We start from the raw sequence: 20,522 nt of genomic DNA, 5'->3' as shown, positions 1-20,522 counted from the left end.
TATGACACCTCCTGTATGACACCTCCTGTATAACACCCTCTGTATGACACCCCCTGTATGACACCCTCTGTATTACACCCCCTGTATGACACCTCCTGTATAACACCCTCTGTATGACACCCCCTGTATGACACCCCCTGTATGACACCCCCCTGTATGACACCACCTGCATGACACCCCCTGTATGACACCTCCCTGTATGACACCCCCCTGTATGACACCCCCTGTATGACACCCCCCTTTTTGACACCCCCCTGTATGACACCTCCCTGTATGACACCCCCTGTATGACACCCCCCTGTATGAAACCCCCTGTATGACACCCCCTGTATGAAACCTCCTGTATGACACCCCACTGTATGACACCTCCTGTATGACACCCCCTGTATGACACTCCCTGTATGACACCTCCCTGTATGACACCCCCCTGTATGACACCCCCTGTATGACACCAACCTGTATGATACCACCTGTATGACACTCCCTGTATGACACCCCCTGTATGACACCTCCCTGTATGACACCCCCCTGTATGACACCTCCTGTATGACACTCCCTGTATGACACCCCCTGTATGACACCCCCTGCATGACACCTCCTGTATGACACCCCCCTGTATGACACCCCCTGTATGACACCCCCCTGTATGACACCTCCTGTATGACACCCCCCTGCATGACACCTCCTGCATGACACCCCCCTGTATGACACCTCCCTGTATGACACCTCCTGTATGATACCCCCTATATGACACTTCCCCTGTATGACATCCCCTGTATGACACCCTCTGTATGACACAACCTGTATGACACCCCCTGTATAACATCTCCTGTATGACATCCCCTGTATGACACCCCCTGTATGACCCTCACTGTGTGACACTCCCCTGTATAACACCCTCTGTATTACACCCCCTATATGACACCTCCTGTATAACACCCTCTGTATTACACCCCCTGTATGACACCTCCTGTATGACACCTCCTGTATAACACCCTCTGTATGACACCCCCTGTATGACACCCTCTGTATGACACCCCCTGTATGACACCTCCTGTATAACACCCTCTGTATGACACCCCCTGTATGACACCCCCTGTATGACACCCCCCTGTATGACACCACCTGCATGACACCCCCTGTATGACACCTCCCTGTATGACACCCCCTGTATGACACCCCCTGTATGACACCCCCTGTATGACACCCCCCTTTTTGACACCCCCCTGTATGACACCTCCTGCATGACACCCCCCTGCATGACACCTCCTGCATGACACCCCCCTGTATGACACCTCCTGTATGATACCCCCTATATGACACTTCCCCTGTATGACATCCCCTGTATGACACCCTCTGTATGACACCTCCTGTATGACATCCCCTGTATGACCCTCACTGTATGACCCTCACTGTATGACACTCCCCTGTATAACACCCTCTGTATTACACCTCCTGTATGACACCTCCTGTATAACACCCTCTGTATGACACCCCCTGTATGACACCCCCTGTATGACACCTCCCTGTATGACACCCCCTGTATGACACTCCCCTGTATGACACTCCCCTGTATGACACCCCCTGTATGACACCCCCTGTATGACACCTCCTGTATGACACCTCCTGTATGACACTCCCCTGTATGACACTCCCCTGTATGACACCTCCTGTATGACACCTCCTGTATGACACCCCCTGTATGACACCCTCTGTATGACACCTCCTGTATAACACCCTCTGTATGACACCTCCTGTATGACACCCCCTGTATGACACCTCCTGTATAACACCCCCTGTATGACATCTCCTGTATGACACCTCCTGTATAACACCCCCTGTATGACACCTCTCTGTATGACACCCCCTGTATGACACCTCTCTGTATGACACCCCCTGTATGACACCTCTCTGTATGACACCTCCTGTACGACACCCTCTGCTGCATTCGCGATTCCAGCAGTGTGACAGAGGTGCCGGCTGGGATCACCATTGTGACTATCAGATGTTGGATGATCGCGATGGTGGATGGTGCCGGGCCTCTGGCCAGCTGAGTAAGCCTCAGCTTACTCAGGCTGGCCGGCCCTATTCGACACAGTCCCTGAACTTACCACTCCCAGAAAACGAGGCGCACACACCCCCGTTTCCAGGAATACCAGCCGCCCCCGCCCCTTAAATGCCTTTGCCTGTCAGTCAGGCAGAGGCATTGAAGGGGCTGTGTGCGATTACGCAGGACCCATTCTGCACAGGCGCAGATTCCCGATGATCGTGCAATGCTGAATCAGCCCCATTGTGCAGAACTGAAATTAGTATAATTTTCATAATATTTTCCCAGCATTTGTGAGGAGGAATGGGCGACAGTGACCCCGCCAAATACGTTGCCCTGTGTTTCCCATCTGCCCCCAGCACCTTTCTTTTACTGTTTGGATGCAAAGGTACAGTATGCAGAGCAGCGGGTGAAAGAGAATTCCCTTCCATTAAATGCCCAACCCAGGACACTGCGGGCGGAGCGCGGGACTGTCTGGCCAATATCAGGACAGGAGGGACGTAGAGTATTCGCTTTGGACTCCAGTGTAATTTTGCACAATTTTTTCTCGCACGACAGAATGTATTATCCCTCATAACCCAGCTCTATTATAGACTATAAACTCCATGTAATGCAGACGGCTGAGAATGACAATATCGGTGGGACACGAATACTAAGATGGCATCTTTGGAACTTCACATCCATTTAAAGTCCAGCGTGAAAGTGGATTGTCACAAAGCTGGGAAGAGAAATACTGACTATAATCCAGTTACTGATAAATAATCTGGACCCGCTCACCTGGGATGACTTTACACTGGCTGAAGGTCTCCATAAGGCTGTACATCTCCTCCTCCGTCAGCAGCAGGTTCAGATTATCCTGCAGGAAACACAGAGGTGACACTTGTAGACTTTGTGCAGAGGAATCAGGGGCCCATTTATCACATAGGTGTCATTGTCATCCTCTGCTCACAGCACCAACAACAATCTGCATCATTCTGTCGTATTATGAAGCATAAATGCGTCTCCGGCATAATCTGATTTACACAGAGTTATAGCGTTTCCCAATGTCGTAAAGCAAAAAAATGAGACTTACACAAAAATTCCAGACAGCAGCATCCAAACAGTGAGTATTAGAGTTAGGTACTAGGGGGAGGGTTAGGCTGCGGGAGGGGGGGGGGTTAGGCGGCACTAAGGGACGGCTAGGGTTATGCTGCAGGAGGGGAGGGTTAGGGTTATGCTGCAGGAGGGGAGGGTTAGGGTTATGCTGTAGGAGGGGACAGTTAGGCTGCGGGAAAGGAGGGTTAGGCTGTAGGAGGGGACAGGTTAGGGTTATGCTGTAGGAGGGGACAGTTAGGCTGCGAGAGGGGAGGGTTAGGGTTATGCTGTAGGAGGGGACAGTTAGGCTGCGGGAGGGGAGGGTTAGGGTTATACTGTAGGAGGGGACAGTTATGCTGCAGGAGGGGAGGGTTAGGGTTATACTGTAGGAGGGGACAGTTAGGCTGCAGGAGGGGAGGGTTAGGGTTATACTGTAGGAGGGGACAGTTAGGTTGCGTGAGGGGAGGGTTAGGCTGCAGGAGGGGACAGTTAGGCTGCGGGAGGGGAGGGTTAGGGTTATGCTGTAGGAGGGGACAGTTAGGCTGCGGGAAAGGAGGGTTAGGGTTATGCTGTAGGAGGGGACAGTTAGGCTGAGGGAGGGGGCAGGTTAAGGTTAGGCTGCAGGAGGGGACAGTTAGGCTGCGGGAGGGGAGGGTTAGGGTTATGCTGTAGAAGGGGACAGTTAGGCTGCGGGAGGGGAGGGTTAGGGTTATGCTGTAGGAGGGGACAGTTAGGCTGCGGGAGGGGAGGGTTAGGGTTATGCTGTAGGAGGAGACAGTTAGGCTGCGGGAGGGGAGGGTTATGCTGTAGGAGGGGACAGTTAGGCTGCGAGAGGGGAGGGTTAGGGTTATGCTGTAGGAGGGGACAGTTAGGCTGCGGGAGGGGAGGGTTAGGGTTATACTGTAGGAGGGGACAGTTATGCTGCAGGAGGGGAGGGTTAGGGTTATACTGTAGGAGGGGACAGTTAGGCTGCAGGAGGGGAGGGTTAGGGTTATACTGTAGGAGGGGACAGTTAGGTTGCGTGAGGGGAGGGTTAGGCTGCAGGAGGGGACAGTTAGGCTGCGGGAGGGGAGGGTTAGGGTTATGCTGTAGGAGGGGACAGTTAGGCTGCGAGAAAGGAGGGTTAGGGTTATGCTGTAGGAGGGGACAGTTAGGCTGAGGGAGGGGACAGGTTAAGGTTAGGCTGCAGGAGGGGACAGTTAGGCTGCGGGAGGGGAGGGTTAGGGTTATGCTGTAGGAGGGGACAGTTAGGCTGCGGGAGGGGAGGGTTAGGGTTATGCTGTAGGAGGGGACAGTTAGGCTGCGGGAGGGGAGGGTTAGGGTTATGCTGTAGGAGGGGACAGTTAGGGTGCGGGAGGGGAGGGTTATGCTGTAGGAGGGGACAGTTAGGGTGCGGGAGGGGAGGGTTAGGGTTATGCTGTAGGAGAGGACAGTTAGGCTGTGGGAAAGGAGGGTTAGGCTGTAGGAGGGGACAGTTAGGCTGCGGGAGGGGAGGGTTATGCTGTAGGAGGGGACAGTTAGGCTGAGGGAGGGGACGGTTAGGGTTATGCTGTAGGAGGGGACAGTTAGGCTGCGGGAGGGGACGGTTAGGGTTATGCTGCAAGAGGGGACAGTTAGGCTGCGGGAGGAGAGGGTTAGGGTTATGTTGCAAGAGGGGACAGATAGGCTGCGGGAAAGGAGGGTTAGGCTGTAGGAGGGGACAGTTAGGCTGCGGGAAAGGAGGGTTAGGCTGTAGGAGGGGACAGTTAGGCTGCGGGAGGGGAGGGTTATGCTGTAGGAGGGGACAGTTAGGCTGAGGGAGGGGACAGGTTAGGGTTATGCTGTAGGAGGGGACAGTTAGGCTGAGGGAGGGGACAGGTTAGGGTTATGCTGTAGGAGGGGACAGTTAGGCTGCGGGAAAGGAGGGTTAGGGTTATGCTGTAGGAGGGGACAGTTAGGCTGCGGGAGGGGAGGGTTAGGGTTATGCTGTAGGAGGGGACAGTTAGGGTGCGGGAGGGGAGGGTTAGGGTTATGCTGTAGGAGGGGACAGTTAGGGTGCGGGTGGGGAGGGTTAGGGTTATGCTGTAGGAGAGGACAGTTAGGCTGCGGGAAAGGAGGGTTAGGCTGTAGGAGGGGACAGTTAGGCTGCGGGAGGGGAGGGTTATGCTGTAGGAGGGGACAGTTAGGCTGAGGGAGGGGACGGGTTAGGGTTATGCTGTAGGAGGGGACAGTTAGGCTGAGGGAGGGGACGGGTTAGGGTTATGCTGTAGGAGGGGACAGTTAGGCTGCGGGAGGGGAGGGTTAGGGTTATGCTGCAAGAGGGGACAGTTAGGCTGCGGGAGGGGAGGGTTAGGGTTATGCTGCAAGAGGGGACAGATAGGCTGCGGGAAAGGAGGGTTAGGCTGTAGGAGGGGACAGTTAGGCTGCGGGAAAGGAGGGTTAGGCTGTAGGAGGGGACAGTTAGGCTGCGGGAGGGGAGGGTTATGCTGTAGGAGGGGACAGTTAGGCTGAGGGAGGGGACAGGTTAGGGTTATGCTGTAGGAGGGGACAGTTAGGCTGAGGGAGGGGACAGGTTAGGGTTATGCTGTAGGAGGGGACAGTTAGGCTGAGGGAGGGGAGGGTTAGGGTTATATTGTAGGAGGGGACAGTTAGGCTGCGGGTGAGGAGGGTTATGCTGTAGGAGGGGACAGTTAGGCTGCGGGAGGGGAGGGTTATGCTGTAGGAGGGGACAGGTAGGCTGCGGGAGGGGAGGGTTATGCTGTAGGAGGGGACAGTTAGGCTGTGGAGGGGAGGGTTAGGGTTATATTGTAGGAGGGGACAGTTAGGCTGCGGGTGAGGAGGGTTATGCTGTAGGAGGGGACAGTTAGGCTGTAGGAGGGGAGGGTTATGCTGTAGGAGGGGACAGTTAGGCTGCGGGAGGGGAGGGTTATGCTGTAGGAGGGGACAGTTAGGCTGCGGAGGGGAGGGTTATATTGTAGGAGGGGACAGTTAGGCTGCGGGAGGGGAGGGTTATGCTGTAGGAGGGGACAGTTAGGCTGCGGGAGGGTTATGCTGTAGGAGGGGACAGTTAGGCTGAGGGAGGGGACAGGTTAGGGTTATGCTGTAGGAGGGGACAGTTAGGCTGCGGGAGGGGAGGGTTATACTGTAGGAGGGGACAGTTAGGCTGCGGGAGGGGAGGGTTAGGGTTATGCTGTAGGAGGGGACAGTTAGGCTGCGGGAGGGGAGGGTTAGGGTTATGCTGTAGGAGGGGACAGTTAGGCTGCGGGAGGGGAGGGTTATGCTGTAGGAGGGTACAGTTAGGCTGCGGGAGGGGAGGGTTAGGCTGTAGGAGGGGACAGTTAGGCTGTGGAGGGGAGGGTTAGGGTTATATTGTAGGAGGGGACAGTTAGGCTGTGGGTGAGGAGGGTTATGCTGTAGGAGGGGACAGTTAGGCTGTAGGAGGGGAGGGTTATGCTGTAGGAGGGGACAGTTAGGCTGCGGGAGGGGAGGGTTATGCTGTAGGAGGGGACAGTTAGGCTGCGGAGGGGAGGGTTATATTGTAGGAGGGGACAGTTAGGCTGCGGGAGGGGAGGGTTATGCTGTAGGAGGGGACAGTTAGGCTGCGGGAGGGTTATGCTGTAGGAGGGGACAGTTAGGCTGAGGGAGGGGACAGGTTAGGGTTATGCTGTAGGAGGGGACAGTTAGGCTGCGGGAGGGGAGGGTTAGGGTTATACTGTAGGAGGGGACAGTTAGGCTGCAGGAGGGGAGGGTTATGCTGTAGGAGGGGACAGTTAGGCTGCGGGAGGGGAGGGTTAGGGTTATGCTGTAGGAGGGGACAGTTAGGCTGCGGGAGGGGATGGGTTAGGGGTAGGCTGCGTTTCCAATAGCAAATCCAATGCCTCAGAGATCATGTTTCGTTGGATTAGAAACATGCACAAAAGGCATATTCCAGCAACCGCTATTGGGAGAGCAGCAGCGACCTCGGCTACATTACCAACCACCTCTGAATGAGGCCCTTAGTTACACTGACACAATCATCGTCCTGCTCAGCCGTCCAGGGGAACGTATTGTACTGTATGTGATGTGATATTAATTCAATGCATTGGCCTCTGCAATAAAAAAACCATGAAACAATATTGCTCCAAGTAATTACAGCTATTAATCACAGCTAACTGTGTAATGTCTGTATACTCAGCCCTGGCAGTCATACATTGCCCAGCATCCACTGACAGATAACTCTCTATACAGGCATTTCCCGTATAGCTGCACTGCATCACTAGGCTGCTGAGCTCTGAGCAGTGACAGGGTCGGGTGAGGAGGTCACTTATTATAATAACTCTCCATGCGTGCGCTTCCATGGCCTTAGCTTTGCACCTGTGCACCTGGAAGGTCCCCCCTCCTCCCCTCCCGGCAGGTGCCCCTAGATGTGCAGAGAAGCGGATACATCTCCAGAGACGAAATTACTTATTCCTGAGAACGAGGGGTCATTGGGTCTTCATTACATGCAGACACTGGGCCTCAATCATTACGGATCGCTATTGCGGTTACGCACGCAGACGGCCGATTGTTGCGTATTGTGTATGCACCTTATTATGGATAGGAGTAAAGGGGAAGTGGCCGTACTTATGTTGGGCTGCGATGTCATTGAGTTTGCAAACATTAGTAAGTTTTCGCAGTGGGTCTTCGCGTGCAATTGCAGCTTAGGATCGCAATAGCGATCCGTAATGAACCAGGCCCAGTATGCGCAATACGTTGCTTCGCAGGCACCTGGATTGTAGAAACAGTGTGGTGCAAAATGAGTCCGACTACAAGTACAGGATCAACATCACCGCAGCACGGACAGTCAGCATACACAGGGGGTCATTCAGGACGCTCGCAAGCGGGTCGATGTTCCCCCACTGCGCATGCTCATGACGGAGGGAGCTCCATCGTGCGCATGCGCGAGATCCGGCGAGCGACGAGGAATACGTCACTCGGGGTCTCACACCAAAGGGGGCGTGTTGTCGATGTTGATTGACAGCACGCCCCCTTTGGTGGGAGTGCCAGCGGCGTGCCTGCCAGATGGAGGCGTTCCCATGCGAACGCCTACCGTCTGAAGCCGGCCCCACTGACATCACTAGTGATGTCAGTGGGAGTGATTTTGGCTCTGATAGAGCCCAAATCACTCCAGGGCTTGCGGCAGCAAGACCCTACCGCAGGGTCTCCGTCGCAAGCCCGATGGTCGCGATGGTCAAGACCATCGCGACCATCATCATGGACGCTCGCATATGCTGTGGGTAGTCACCCATAGCTATGCGAGCGTCCGGGAGGACGCTCCATTTTCATGGAGGAGGGCCCTGATTCAGAGCGTTCGGCTCTGAATCAGGCCCACAGCACACACAGCACACACCTACTAATGTAATACACATAAGTCATACAGGTACAGAATCATCATCACCACACCGCGTACAGTCAGCACACACAGCACACACCTACTAATGTAATACACATAAGTCATACAGGTACAGCATCATCATCACCGCAGCACGGACAGTCAGCACACACAGCACACACCTACTAATGTAATACACATAAGTCATACAGGTACAGCATCATCATCACCGCAGCACAGACAGTCAGCACACACAGCCCACACCTACTAATGTAATACACATAAGTCATACAGGTACAGCATCATCATCACCGCAGGGCGGACAGTCAGCACACACAGCACACACCTACTAATGTAATACACATAAGTCATACAGGTACAGCATCATCATCACCGCAGCGCAGACAGTCAGCACACACAGCACACACCTACTAATGTAATACACATAAGTCATACAGGTACAGCATCATCATCACCGCAGCGCGGACAGTCAGCACACACAGCACACACCTACTAATGTAATACACATAAGTCATACAGGTACAGCATCATCATCACCGCAGCGCGGACAGTCAGCACACACAGCCCACACCTACTAATGTAATACACATAAGTCATACAGGTACAGCATCATCATCACAGCAGCGCGGACAGTCAGCACACACCTACTAATGTAGTACACATAATACATACAGGTACAGCATCATCATCACCGCAGCACAGACAGTCAGCACACACAGCCCACACCTACTAATGTAATACACATAAGTCATACAGGTACAGCATCATCATCACCGCAGCGCAGACAGTCAGCACACACAGCCCACACCTACTAATGTAATACACATAAGTCATACAGGTACAGCATCATCATCACCGCAGAGCGGACAGTCAGCACACACAGCCCACACCTACTAATGTAATACACATAAGTCATACAGGTACAGCATCATCATCACCGCAGCGCGGAAAGTCAGCACACACAGCACACACCTACTAATGTAATACACATAAGTCATACAGGTACAGCATCATCATCACCGCAGCGCAGACAGTCAGCACACACAGCACACACCTACTAATGTAATACACAGAAGTCATACAGGTACAGCATCATCATCACCGCAGGGCGGACAGTCAGCACACACAGCACACACCTACTAATGTAATACACATAAGTCATACAGGTACAGCATCATCATCACCGCAGCGCAGACAGTCAGCACACACAGCCCACACCTACTAATGTAATACACATAAGTCATACAGGTACAGCATCATCATCACCGCAGCGTGGAAAGTCAGCACACACAGCACACACCTACTAATGTAATACACATAAGTCATACAGGTACAGCATCATCATCACAGCAGCGCGGACAGTCAGCACACACAGCACACACCTACTAATGTAATACACATAAGTCATACAGGTACAGCATCATCATCACCGCAGCGCAGACAGTCAGCACACACAGCACACACCTACTAATGTAATACACATAAGTCATACAGGTACAGCATCATCATCACCGCAGGGCGGACAGTCAGCACACACAGCACACACCTACTAATGTAATACACATAAGTCATACAGGTACAGCATCATCATCACCGCAGCGCAGACAGTCAGCACACACAGCCCACACCTACTAATGTAATACACATAAGTCATACAGGTACAGCATCATCATCACCGCAGCGCAGACAGTCAGCACACACCTACTAATGTAATACACATAATACATACAGGTACAGCATCATCATCACCGCAGCACAGACAGTCAGCACACACCTACTAATGTAATACACATAAGTCATACAGGTACAGCATCATCATCACAGCAGCGCGGACAGTCAGCACACACAGCACACACCTACTAATGTAATACACATAAGTCATACAGGTACAGCATCATCATCACCGCAGCGCGGACAGTCAGCACACACAGCACACACCTACTAATGTAATACACATAAGTCATACAGGTACAGCATCATCATCACCGCAGCGCGGACAGTCAGCACACACAGCACACACCTACTAATGTAATACACATAAGTCATACAGGTACAGCATAATCATCACCGCAGCGCGGACAGTCAGCACACACAGCACACACCTACTAATGTAATACACATAAGTCATACAGGTACAGCATCATCATCACCGCAGGGCGGACAGTCAGCACACACAGCACACACCTACTAATGTAATACACATAAGTCATACAGGTACAGCATCATCATCACCGCAGCGCAGACAGTCAGCACACACAGCCCACACCTACTAATGTAATACACATAAGTCATACAGGTACAGCATCATCATCACCGCAGCGCGGAATGTCAGCACACACAGCACACACCTACTAATGTAATACACATAAGTCATACAGGTACAGCATCATCATCACCGCAGCACAGACAGTCAGCACACACAGCACACACCTACTAATGTAATACACATAAGTCATACAGGTACAGCATCATCATCACTGCAGGGAGGACAGTCAGCACACACAGCACACACCTACTAATGTAATACACATAAGTCATACAGGTACAGCATCATCATCACCGCAGCGCAGACAGTCAGCACACACAGCACACACCTACTAATGTAATACACATAAGTCATACAGGTACAGCATCATCATCACCGCAGGGCGGACAGTCAGCACACACAGCACACACCTACTAATGTAATACACATAAGTCATACAGGTACAGCATCATCATCACCGCAGCGCAGACAGTCAGCACACACCTACTAATGTAATACACATAATACATACAGGTACAGCATCATCATCACCGCAGGGCGGACAGTCAGCACACACAGCACACACCTACTAATGTAATACACATAAGTCATACAGGTACAGCATCATCATCACCGCAGCGCAGACAGTCAGCACACACAGCACACACCTACTAATGTAATACACATAAGTCATACAGGTACAGCATCATCATCACCGCAGCGTGGAAAGTCAGCACACACAGCACACACCTACTAATGTAATACACATAAGTCATACAGGTACAGCATCATCATCACCGCAGCGCAGACAGTCAGCACACACAGCACACACCTACTAATGTAATACACATAAGTCATACAGGTACAGCATCATCATCACCGCAGGGCGGACAGTCAGCACACACAGCACACACCTACTAATGTAATACACATAAGTCATACAGGTACAGCATCATCATCACCGCAGCGCAGACAGTCAGCACACACAGCACACACCTACTAATGTAATACACATAAGTCATACAGGTACAGCATCATCATCACCGCAGCGCAGACAGTCAGCACACACCTACTAATGTAATACACATAATACATACAGGTACAGCATCATCATCACCGCAGCACAGACAGTCAGCACACACAGCACACACCTACTAATGTAATACACATAAGTCATACAGGTACAGCATCATCATCACAGCAGCGCGGACAGTCAGCACACACAGCACACACCTACTAATGTAATACACATAAGTCATACAGGTACAGCATCATCATCACCGCAGCGCGGACAGTCAGCACACACAGCACACACCTACTAATGTAATACACATAAGTCATACAGGTACAGCATCATCATCACCGCAGCGCGGACAGTCAGCACACACAGCACACACCTACTAATGTAATACACATAAGTCATACAGGTACAGCATAATCATCACCGCAGCGCGGACAGTCAGCACACACAGCACACACCTACTAATGTAATACACATAAGTCATACAGGTACAGCATCATCATCACCGCAGGGCGGACAGTCAGCACACACAGCACACACCTACTAATGTAATACACATAAGTCATACAGGTACAGCATCATCATCACCGCAGCGCAGACAGTCAGCACACACAGCCCACACCTACTAATGTAATACACATAAGTCATACAGGTACAGCATCATCATCACCGCAGCGCGGAATGTCAGCACACACAGCACACACCTACTAATGTAATACACATAAGTCATACAGGTGCAGCATCATCATCACCGCAGCACAGACAGTCAGCACACACAGCACACACCTACTAATGTAATACACATAAGTCATACAGGTACAGCATCATCATCACCGCAGGGCGGACAGTCAGCACACACAGCACACACCTACTAATGTAATACACATAAGTCATACAGGTACAGCATCATCATCACCGCAGCGCAGACAGTCAGCACACACAGCACACACCTACTAATGTAATACACATAAGTCATACAGGTACAGCATCATCATCACCGCAGGGCGGACAGTCAGCACACACAGCACACACCTACTAATGTAATACACATAAGTCATACAGGTACAGCATCATCATCACCGCAGCGCAGACAGTCAGCACACACCTACTAATGTAATACACATAATACATACAGGTACAGCATCATCATCACCGCAGGGCGGACAGTCAGCACACACAGCACACACCTACTAATGTAATACACATAAGTCATACAGGTACAGCATCATCATCACCGCAGCGCAGACAGTCAGCACACACAGCACACACCTACTAATGTAATACACATAAGTCATACAGGTACAGCATCATCATCACCGCAGCGCGGACAGTCAGCACACACCTACTAATGTAATACACATAAGTCATACAGGTACAGCATCATCATCACCGCAGGGCGGACAGTCAGCACACACAGCACACACCTACTAATGTAATACACATAAGTCATACAGGTACAGCATCATCATCACCGCAGCACAGACAGTCAGCACACACAGCACACACCTACTAATGTAATACACATAAGTCATACAGGTACAGCATCATCATCACCGCAGCGTGGAAAGTCAGCACACACAGCACACACCTACTAATGTAATACACATAAGTCATACAGGTACAGCATCATCATCACCGCAGGGCGGACAGTCAGCACACACCTACTAATGTAATACACATAAGTCATACAGGTACAGCATCATCATCACCGCAGGGCGGACAGTCAGCACACACAGCACACACCTACTAATGTAATACACATAAGTCATACAGGTACAGCATCATCATCACCGCAGCACAGACAGTCAGCACACACAGCACACACCTACTAATGTAATACACATAAGTCATACAGGTACAGCATCATCATCACCGCAGCGCAGATAGTCAGCACACACAGCACACACCTACTAATGTAATACACATAAGTCATACAGGTACAGCATCATCATCACCGCAGCGCAGACAGTCAGCACACACAGCACACACCTACTAATGTAATACACATAAGTCATACAGGTACAGCATCATCATCACCGCAGCGCAGACAGTCAGCATACACAGCAGAAGGGTGACTTTTATTATTGTTTTTCTGCAAAAATGTCTCTTAACTATATTTGGGTAATATTACACTATTGCTAATACAGTATTAGTAAAAAGACCTATTTGTACTTCTCTGTTCTCAGCTCTAAGTCCCACTGCTGGTCTCTATGGCAATGTAATAGCTTCTGTAACAATCAACTCTATGCTACACTAAGCAAGACTGCTGCGTTCAGTACTGCCTGTCCCCTGGGGAGATCCCGGACAAACTGCAAAACTTCCTGATAAGAAACTCAACTACTGGCCTGAATCTAACTGAGCAAATGGTTTCCAGTTGAGGTGATTGAATTTGCTAAATAATTTTCTGTGAAATGCGGTGTGCAGTCTCTGGATACAGCTTGGTTGGGGTAAATACTAAGAACACTTCGTTCTGCAATCAAAACAAAAAATTAAGTTGGGGCAAATATTTCAAGCAATAGATTTGAATTTTTTCTCATCTCTAATTAAAAAACGGAATAATTAAACGGGTTGGGTACGGGAGGCCGGCGCTCGGAATCCGGGCGGTCAGAATCTCGACAGGGTTAGGATACTGACACCTGACGGTAAGTATCCTAACCCTACACCTAACCCTCCCTGCACCCTAAACACCTAACCTCCCCTATTGCCTATCCCTAACCCCACTACTTACCATCGGGATGCCAACGCCAGGATTCTAACTAGTGTCGGGATTCCGGCGCTGGCATTGTGAGTGCCTGCATCATGCTTGTCGGTATTTTAACTGCCTCCCAATTAAACTTATGAGTTTATTTTCCAGTCTCCCGTAGGAAGTGGGAGCATTGTCCTGCCATGTGGTTTGTAAGCGCTGTGCTGGTTTTAAAGCAAAATTTACAGGGGACATGGCAAACTGGTTAAATTGGCCAGTAGTAATACTTTTCAGTATGGAAGCCATGGTGGGAAGGTGAGGGAGGATCATGGTATGTCAAGATGGTTCATCAAGTATATAAATATTGTTGGTTCTAGAATAATACGTAAAAGATGATGTATACTGTTTCTCAGACCGGTATACATTCAGGAAGTCGGCAGACGGAATGCCGACCGCCAGCTTCCAGACATTGTTATCCCGACTAGGGACGAATGTCAGGCCTGTCATTTGACCGATCCCGATCGAGCAAATGCCGGGCGCCGCAGTGGACAGCCGCGCTGGAGGGTTAGGGCTCCCGAGGGGAGACTTAGGGTTAGGCACCTCCCCGAGAGGTTAGGGTTAGGCTAGGGGGAGGGAGGGTTAGGCACCCCCGGGGGGAGGTTAGGGTTAGGCATCCCCCCGGGGGACTTAGGTTTAGGTGGCGGGGAAGGGGGGGTTCCCTCAGACCGGTTCATCAGATCTGGACAATCATTCCACAGTTTGACATTTTTGTCATTTAGATTGAATGCTAAATTAAGGATGTTGTAAAAAATTTTCCCAACGTAACGTTACTGACGCGTTTCATTGTGAAACAACCCACAACTTCATCTGATGCATGTTTTTCCACATCAAAACGCATCAACTGTTTTACTTCGGGACTACCACATGACCGATCTTTACATCATCCTCAACTTATTCATCACAAATCAAGCTGAATATCACAGTAGTTACGTCGGTTCAGACACGTTCATGCTTAAACGGTTTTTGATGCAATCATGAAACTTCAAACTGAATATGTAAAAAGGTAAATCACATACAGAGATTATTAACCATAGGGTCGAATCAGCGTTTATTGAAAAAAAGACATCAGACTGCCCATTGGGCCACTGATTTCATACCGACTTTTTCAGCAACTATAGGAATGAACAAATTGTTGGTTTGGTTCAATGAAAAACAATGGGGATAGTACCGCACAGAATTTACATTATATTCATGTATTTATTCATTTGTATTTATATGAACAACAAAACCATGTTCCCTTGTATCTTTTTTTCTCCTTCTATATGTTAATATTTATTGTTTTACATCCTGGGATACAATCCTTTGGATGTGTGTTTCTTCATATGAGATACTTGGGTGCCACCTTTCTCATGGTATACTCACGTATACCTCTAATGAAAAAAAAAAAGGCAAAAAAACCAAAAGAAAAGACTCTTATGATTTTATAGAAAGTGAGATTAGTTGGTGCACACCTGGAACCATGGATGTAAGGCTTACATAATAATTAAAAATTTACTTTTATTTGACTCTTTATAAATTGCATGAAAAATTGATTAAAATCAATAAAGTAGTAAAAAAGATTGAAAATACAGTGATATAAAAATCATAACCTCCGTGTCTCTTATTTGTGTTTTAATAATTATTGTTCGTGTTTATATGTCAGTATGTTTATTCTGATTTAAAGGGGAAAAACCCTGTTGCATTATATTTCCTTCAGAATAATATTATTTTTATTATTGTGTTACATAGAGCAACAATATAGACTCCATCCAACAATGTGGCAATTGCCTCAAGATTTATTATATTGCTTGTAAAATCTCAGCTGTCTCAGGCAACACTGTTGCAATCTTCTCTTTTTATTGGGATATATACTGATTCTTCAGGCAAATGTCTTTACTGATCTTCTAGTATTATGGAGATAGATCATTGCTCATATAGCTAAAATATCATACTACACACTCTGCCGATACATTGCATTCACCATATGTTATTTTGAACACATATTGACATATTTAAACTAACACATTTGTTTTTCAATTTTCACATAAGGAGACACTGTAAGTGCAACTACCTATGTACATGTCACCGGATGTCCGGCTTCATCAGGTTTGCCCTGACATACATCATACTGACAGATAAACACGAACAATAATTATTAAAACACAAATAAGAGACACGGAGGTTATGATTTTTATATCACTTTATTTTCAATCTTTTTCACTACTTTATTGATTTTAATCTATTTTTCATGCAATTTAGAAAGAGTCAAATGAAAGTTAAGTTTTAATTATTATGTAAGCCTTACATCCATGGTTCCAGGTGTGCACCAACTAATCTCACTTTCTATAAAATCATAAGAGTCTTTTCTTTTGTTTTGTTTTTTGCCTTTTTTTGTTTGGTTTAATATAAGCAGCAAAAGAGCAGTAAAATGCCACCACTAGCTCTATAAATATAGATGTGATGCCATAATGTCTACAGGTTACAGAAATTAGCAGAAAGCTGGATGAAGGGGTCAGAAGCCGGGTAAGAAAGGTTGATTATATTTCTTCGTATTAAGCCCATGACTCTCTCTTATAAAGCTTTGTACTTAGGGCCCCATTCAGATCCGCTCACGTAGCTGCCGATGTTTCGCAATGTGCGCATGGGCGAACTAGTCCATACAATCGGGAAGCGTTCGCTCGCTGCGTATAGCCAGCCCACTAGAATGAGTGACAGGACAAGCCGTTTATGGGTGGTGACAGGAGATGGTCGATGAAAACGGTGGTGTGGTAGTGCGAACATCTTAACGTGGTAGTGCACCATCTTAATGCCGTTTCAGAAGCGTGCATAATTAAGATGCAGCGTCATAGTACACGTCACCTGGTTGTATTCCACACTGAAGCACTCACAGTGCTTGTGGTAGGGTATGGTCAGCCACAAGTGCTGCGTTCGCTTCCGATGGTACCGATTGTTGCATACACTTCCTGGAGATGACGTGGGACAATGGGAGTCTTATGATAGGCTGGTGGGCGTCTAAATACACACACGCACACTAACACATAGTGGCCGAGCTAATGCCTTGCAGTGCGGTCGCAGGATTTGCATACTTTGGCTGCGTGCGAACGCAGCCTAGCGAGCGGATCTGAATCAGGCCCTTACTTCCAAGCAATAAAATGAAGCTCTTCTAATTCATCAATTACCTCATATTACTATTGTTACAAGCACCTATTTATAGGGGAGCACAAAAATTCTGCACCACCTTACAGAGCAGTAACACAGGCAGGGTAGATATAATACATGTAACCTTACAGAGTACATGTAGCCTAGCAAAAAGAGTAACATAATGCAAATATTATTACACAAGGGTAATTACAGGCATATTTAGTGTAGCTGGAATCAGGTCGCATCATCGGGTAAAGGAAAGAATGAGAACGTACAAGAAGATTAATACATCACCCGCAAATGACCACAGGCAAGGATAACAGGAGGAAAAAGCAAGGTAAGAAATGAGTGTGGAAGGGTAAGGAAGGAAACAAGAGGAGGGCCCTGCTCGGGAGACCTTTCATTCTATAGAAGAGTAGGTGTGGTAGGCTTTAGTGAACGAGTGAGTTTTAAGGGAGTGTTTTAAGTGTTGGATGTGGGGGGGGGGAGAGTTGCAGAGATGGGTAGCAGCATGGAGAAGTCTAGGAGACGGGAGTGTGAAAGTGTTTAACAGTAGGTAGGTGAGGCCGAATGCGGGTCTGGGAGCGAGTGGAGTCTGGGGATGTAGGGGCAAGGAGAGCTTTGCAGGTGAGGGTGAGGCGTATGAACAGTGTTTCGTGGCGTTAGAAATCCATTTGTAGGATTGTCACGAGAAAGGCAGTATAGCCACATGAGAGGAAGGGCAAGAGGAGGTGAGGTGGAGGCCAGACAGGAGAAGGTGGCAGTAGTTGAGAGGAGAGATGATTAGTGGATGAACAAGAGGAAGAGTCTTGTTCTGGTGATGAAAAAAGCAGCAGCGGGAGTGGGACTGGATGTGGGCAGCTGAAGAGCAGGAGAAGTCAGGAATGATGTGAAGGCAGCGGAAGAGCAGGAGAAGTCAGGAATGATGTGAAGGCAGCAGAAGAGCAGGAGAAGTCAGGAATGATGTGAAGGCAGCGGAAGAGCAGGAGAAGTCAGGAATGATGTGAAGGCAGCGGAAGAGCAGGAGAAGTCAGGAATGGTGTGAAGGCAGCGGAAGAGCAGGAGAAGTCAGGAATGATGTGAAGGCAGCGGAAGAGCAGGAGAAGTCAGGAATGATGTGGGCAGCGGAAGAGCAGGAGAAGTCAGGAATGATGTGAAGGCAGCAGAAGAGCAGGAGAAGTCAGGAATAATGTAAAGGCAGCAGAAGAGCAGGAGAAGTCAGGAATGATGTGGGCAGCGGAAGAGCAGGAGAAGTCAGGAATGATGTGAAGGCAGCAGAAGAGCAGGAGAAGTCAGGAATGATGTGAAGGCAGCGGAACAGCAGGAGAAGTCAGGAATGATGTGAAGGTAGTGGAAGAGCAGGAGAAGTCAGGAATGATGTGAAGGCAGCGGAAGAGCAGGAGAAGTCGGGAATGATGTGAAGGCAGCGAAATAGCAGGATAAGTCAGGAATGATGTGAAGGCAGCAGAAGAGCAGGAGAAGTCAGGAATGATGTGAAGGCAGCGGAAGAGCAGGATAAGTCAGGAATGATGTGAAGGCAGCAGAAGAGCAGGAGAAGTCAGGAATGATGTGAAGGCAGCTGAAGAGCAGGAGAAGTCAGGAATGATGTGAAGGCAGCAGAAGAGCAGGAGAAGTCAGGAATAATGTGGGCAGCGAAAGAGCAGGAGAAGTCAGGAATGATGTGGGCACGGGGAGAGCAGGAGAAGTCAGGAATGATGTGAAGGCAGCGGAAGAGCAGGAGAAGTCAGGAATGATGTGAAGGCAGCGGAAGAGCAGGAGAAGTCAGGAATGATGTGAAGGCAGCGGAAGAGCAGGAGAAGTCAGGAATGATGTGAAGGCAGCGGAAGAGCAGGAGAAGTCGGGAATGATGTGAAGGCAGCGGAAGAGCAGGAGAAGTCAGGAATGATGTGGGCAGCGAAAGAGCAGGAGAAGTCAGGAATGATGTGGGCAGCGGAAGAGCAGGAGAAGTCAGGAATGATGTGGGCAGCGGAAGAGCAGGAGAAGTCAGGAATGATGTGAAGGCAGCGGAAGAGCAGGAGAAGTCAGGAATGATGTGAAGGCAGCGGAAGAGCAGGAGAAGTCAGGAATGATGTGAAGGCAGCGGAAGAGCAGGAGAAGTCGGGAATGATGTGAAGGCAACGGAATAGCAGGATAAGTCAGGAATGATGTGAAGGCAACGGAAGTGCAGAAGAAGTCAGGAATGATGTGAAGGCAGCGGAAGAGCAGGAGAAGTCAGGAATGATGTGAAGGCAGCAGAAGAGCAGGAGAAGTCAGGAATGATGTGAAGGCAGCGGAAGAGCAGGAGAAGTCAGGAATGATGTGAAGGCAGCGGAAGAGCAGGAGAAGTCAGGAATGATGTGAAGGCAGCGGAAGAGCAGTAGAAGTCAGGAATGATGTTGGCAGCGGAAGAGCAAGAGAAGTCAGGAATAATGTGAAGGCAGCTCAAGAGCAGGAGAGTTCAGGAATGATGTGAAGGCAGCAGAAGAGCAGGAGAAGTCAGGAATGATGTGAAGGCAGCAGAAGAGCAGGAGAAGTCAGGAATGATATGAAGGCAGCGGAAGAGCAGAAGTCAGGAATGATGTGAAGGCAGCGGCAGAGCAGAAATCAGGAATGATGTGAAGGCAGTGGAAGAGCAGGATAAGTCAGGAATGATGTGAAGGCAGCGGAAGAGCAGGAGAAGTCAGGAATGATGTGAAGGCAGCGGAGTTGAAGAACTGATGAGATTGTGCAGCTGTTACCAGTGACGGGGAGATGGGCTGGAGACTCAGTAGGGCTGGAAAACAATTTCAATTGAATTCTTCCAAATAAAACACTGTAAATTAAGGTTTAACTACAGTATTCTTTATGCTCTTTCCACCGTATACTGTAAATATATACTGCTCTATTATCAGTGCTGCGCCAATCATCCAGTCATCCCATACA

The 20,522-nt window shown here is 49.2% G+C and overlaps 1 protein-coding gene across 1 annotated transcript in view; it reads right to left on the bottom strand.

The window, feature by feature from the left end:
- Positions 1 to 20,522, bottom strand: part of PHF24 (PHD finger protein 24) — a 303,298-nt gene that overhangs the window by 94,001 nt on the left and 188,775 nt on the right. The window contains exon 4 of the mRNA XM_088458415.1: positions 2,825 to 2,903. Coding sequence (XP_088314541.1) covers positions 2,825 to 2,903 — 79 coding nt within the window. The remainder of the gene's footprint in view (positions 1 to 2,824; positions 2,904 to 20,522) is intronic.

Source organism: Taudactylus pleione, unplaced genomic scaffold, assembly GCF_031769625.1.
Source record: "Taudactylus pleione unplaced genomic scaffold, aTauple2 ptg000830l, whole genome shotgun sequence".
NCBI classification, from domain to species: Eukaryota; Metazoa; Chordata; class Amphibia; order Anura; family Myobatrachidae; genus Taudactylus; species Taudactylus pleione.
The sequence above is the reverse complement of the archived record's forward strand: the minus strand, read 5'-3'. Positions and strand labels throughout refer to the sequence as shown.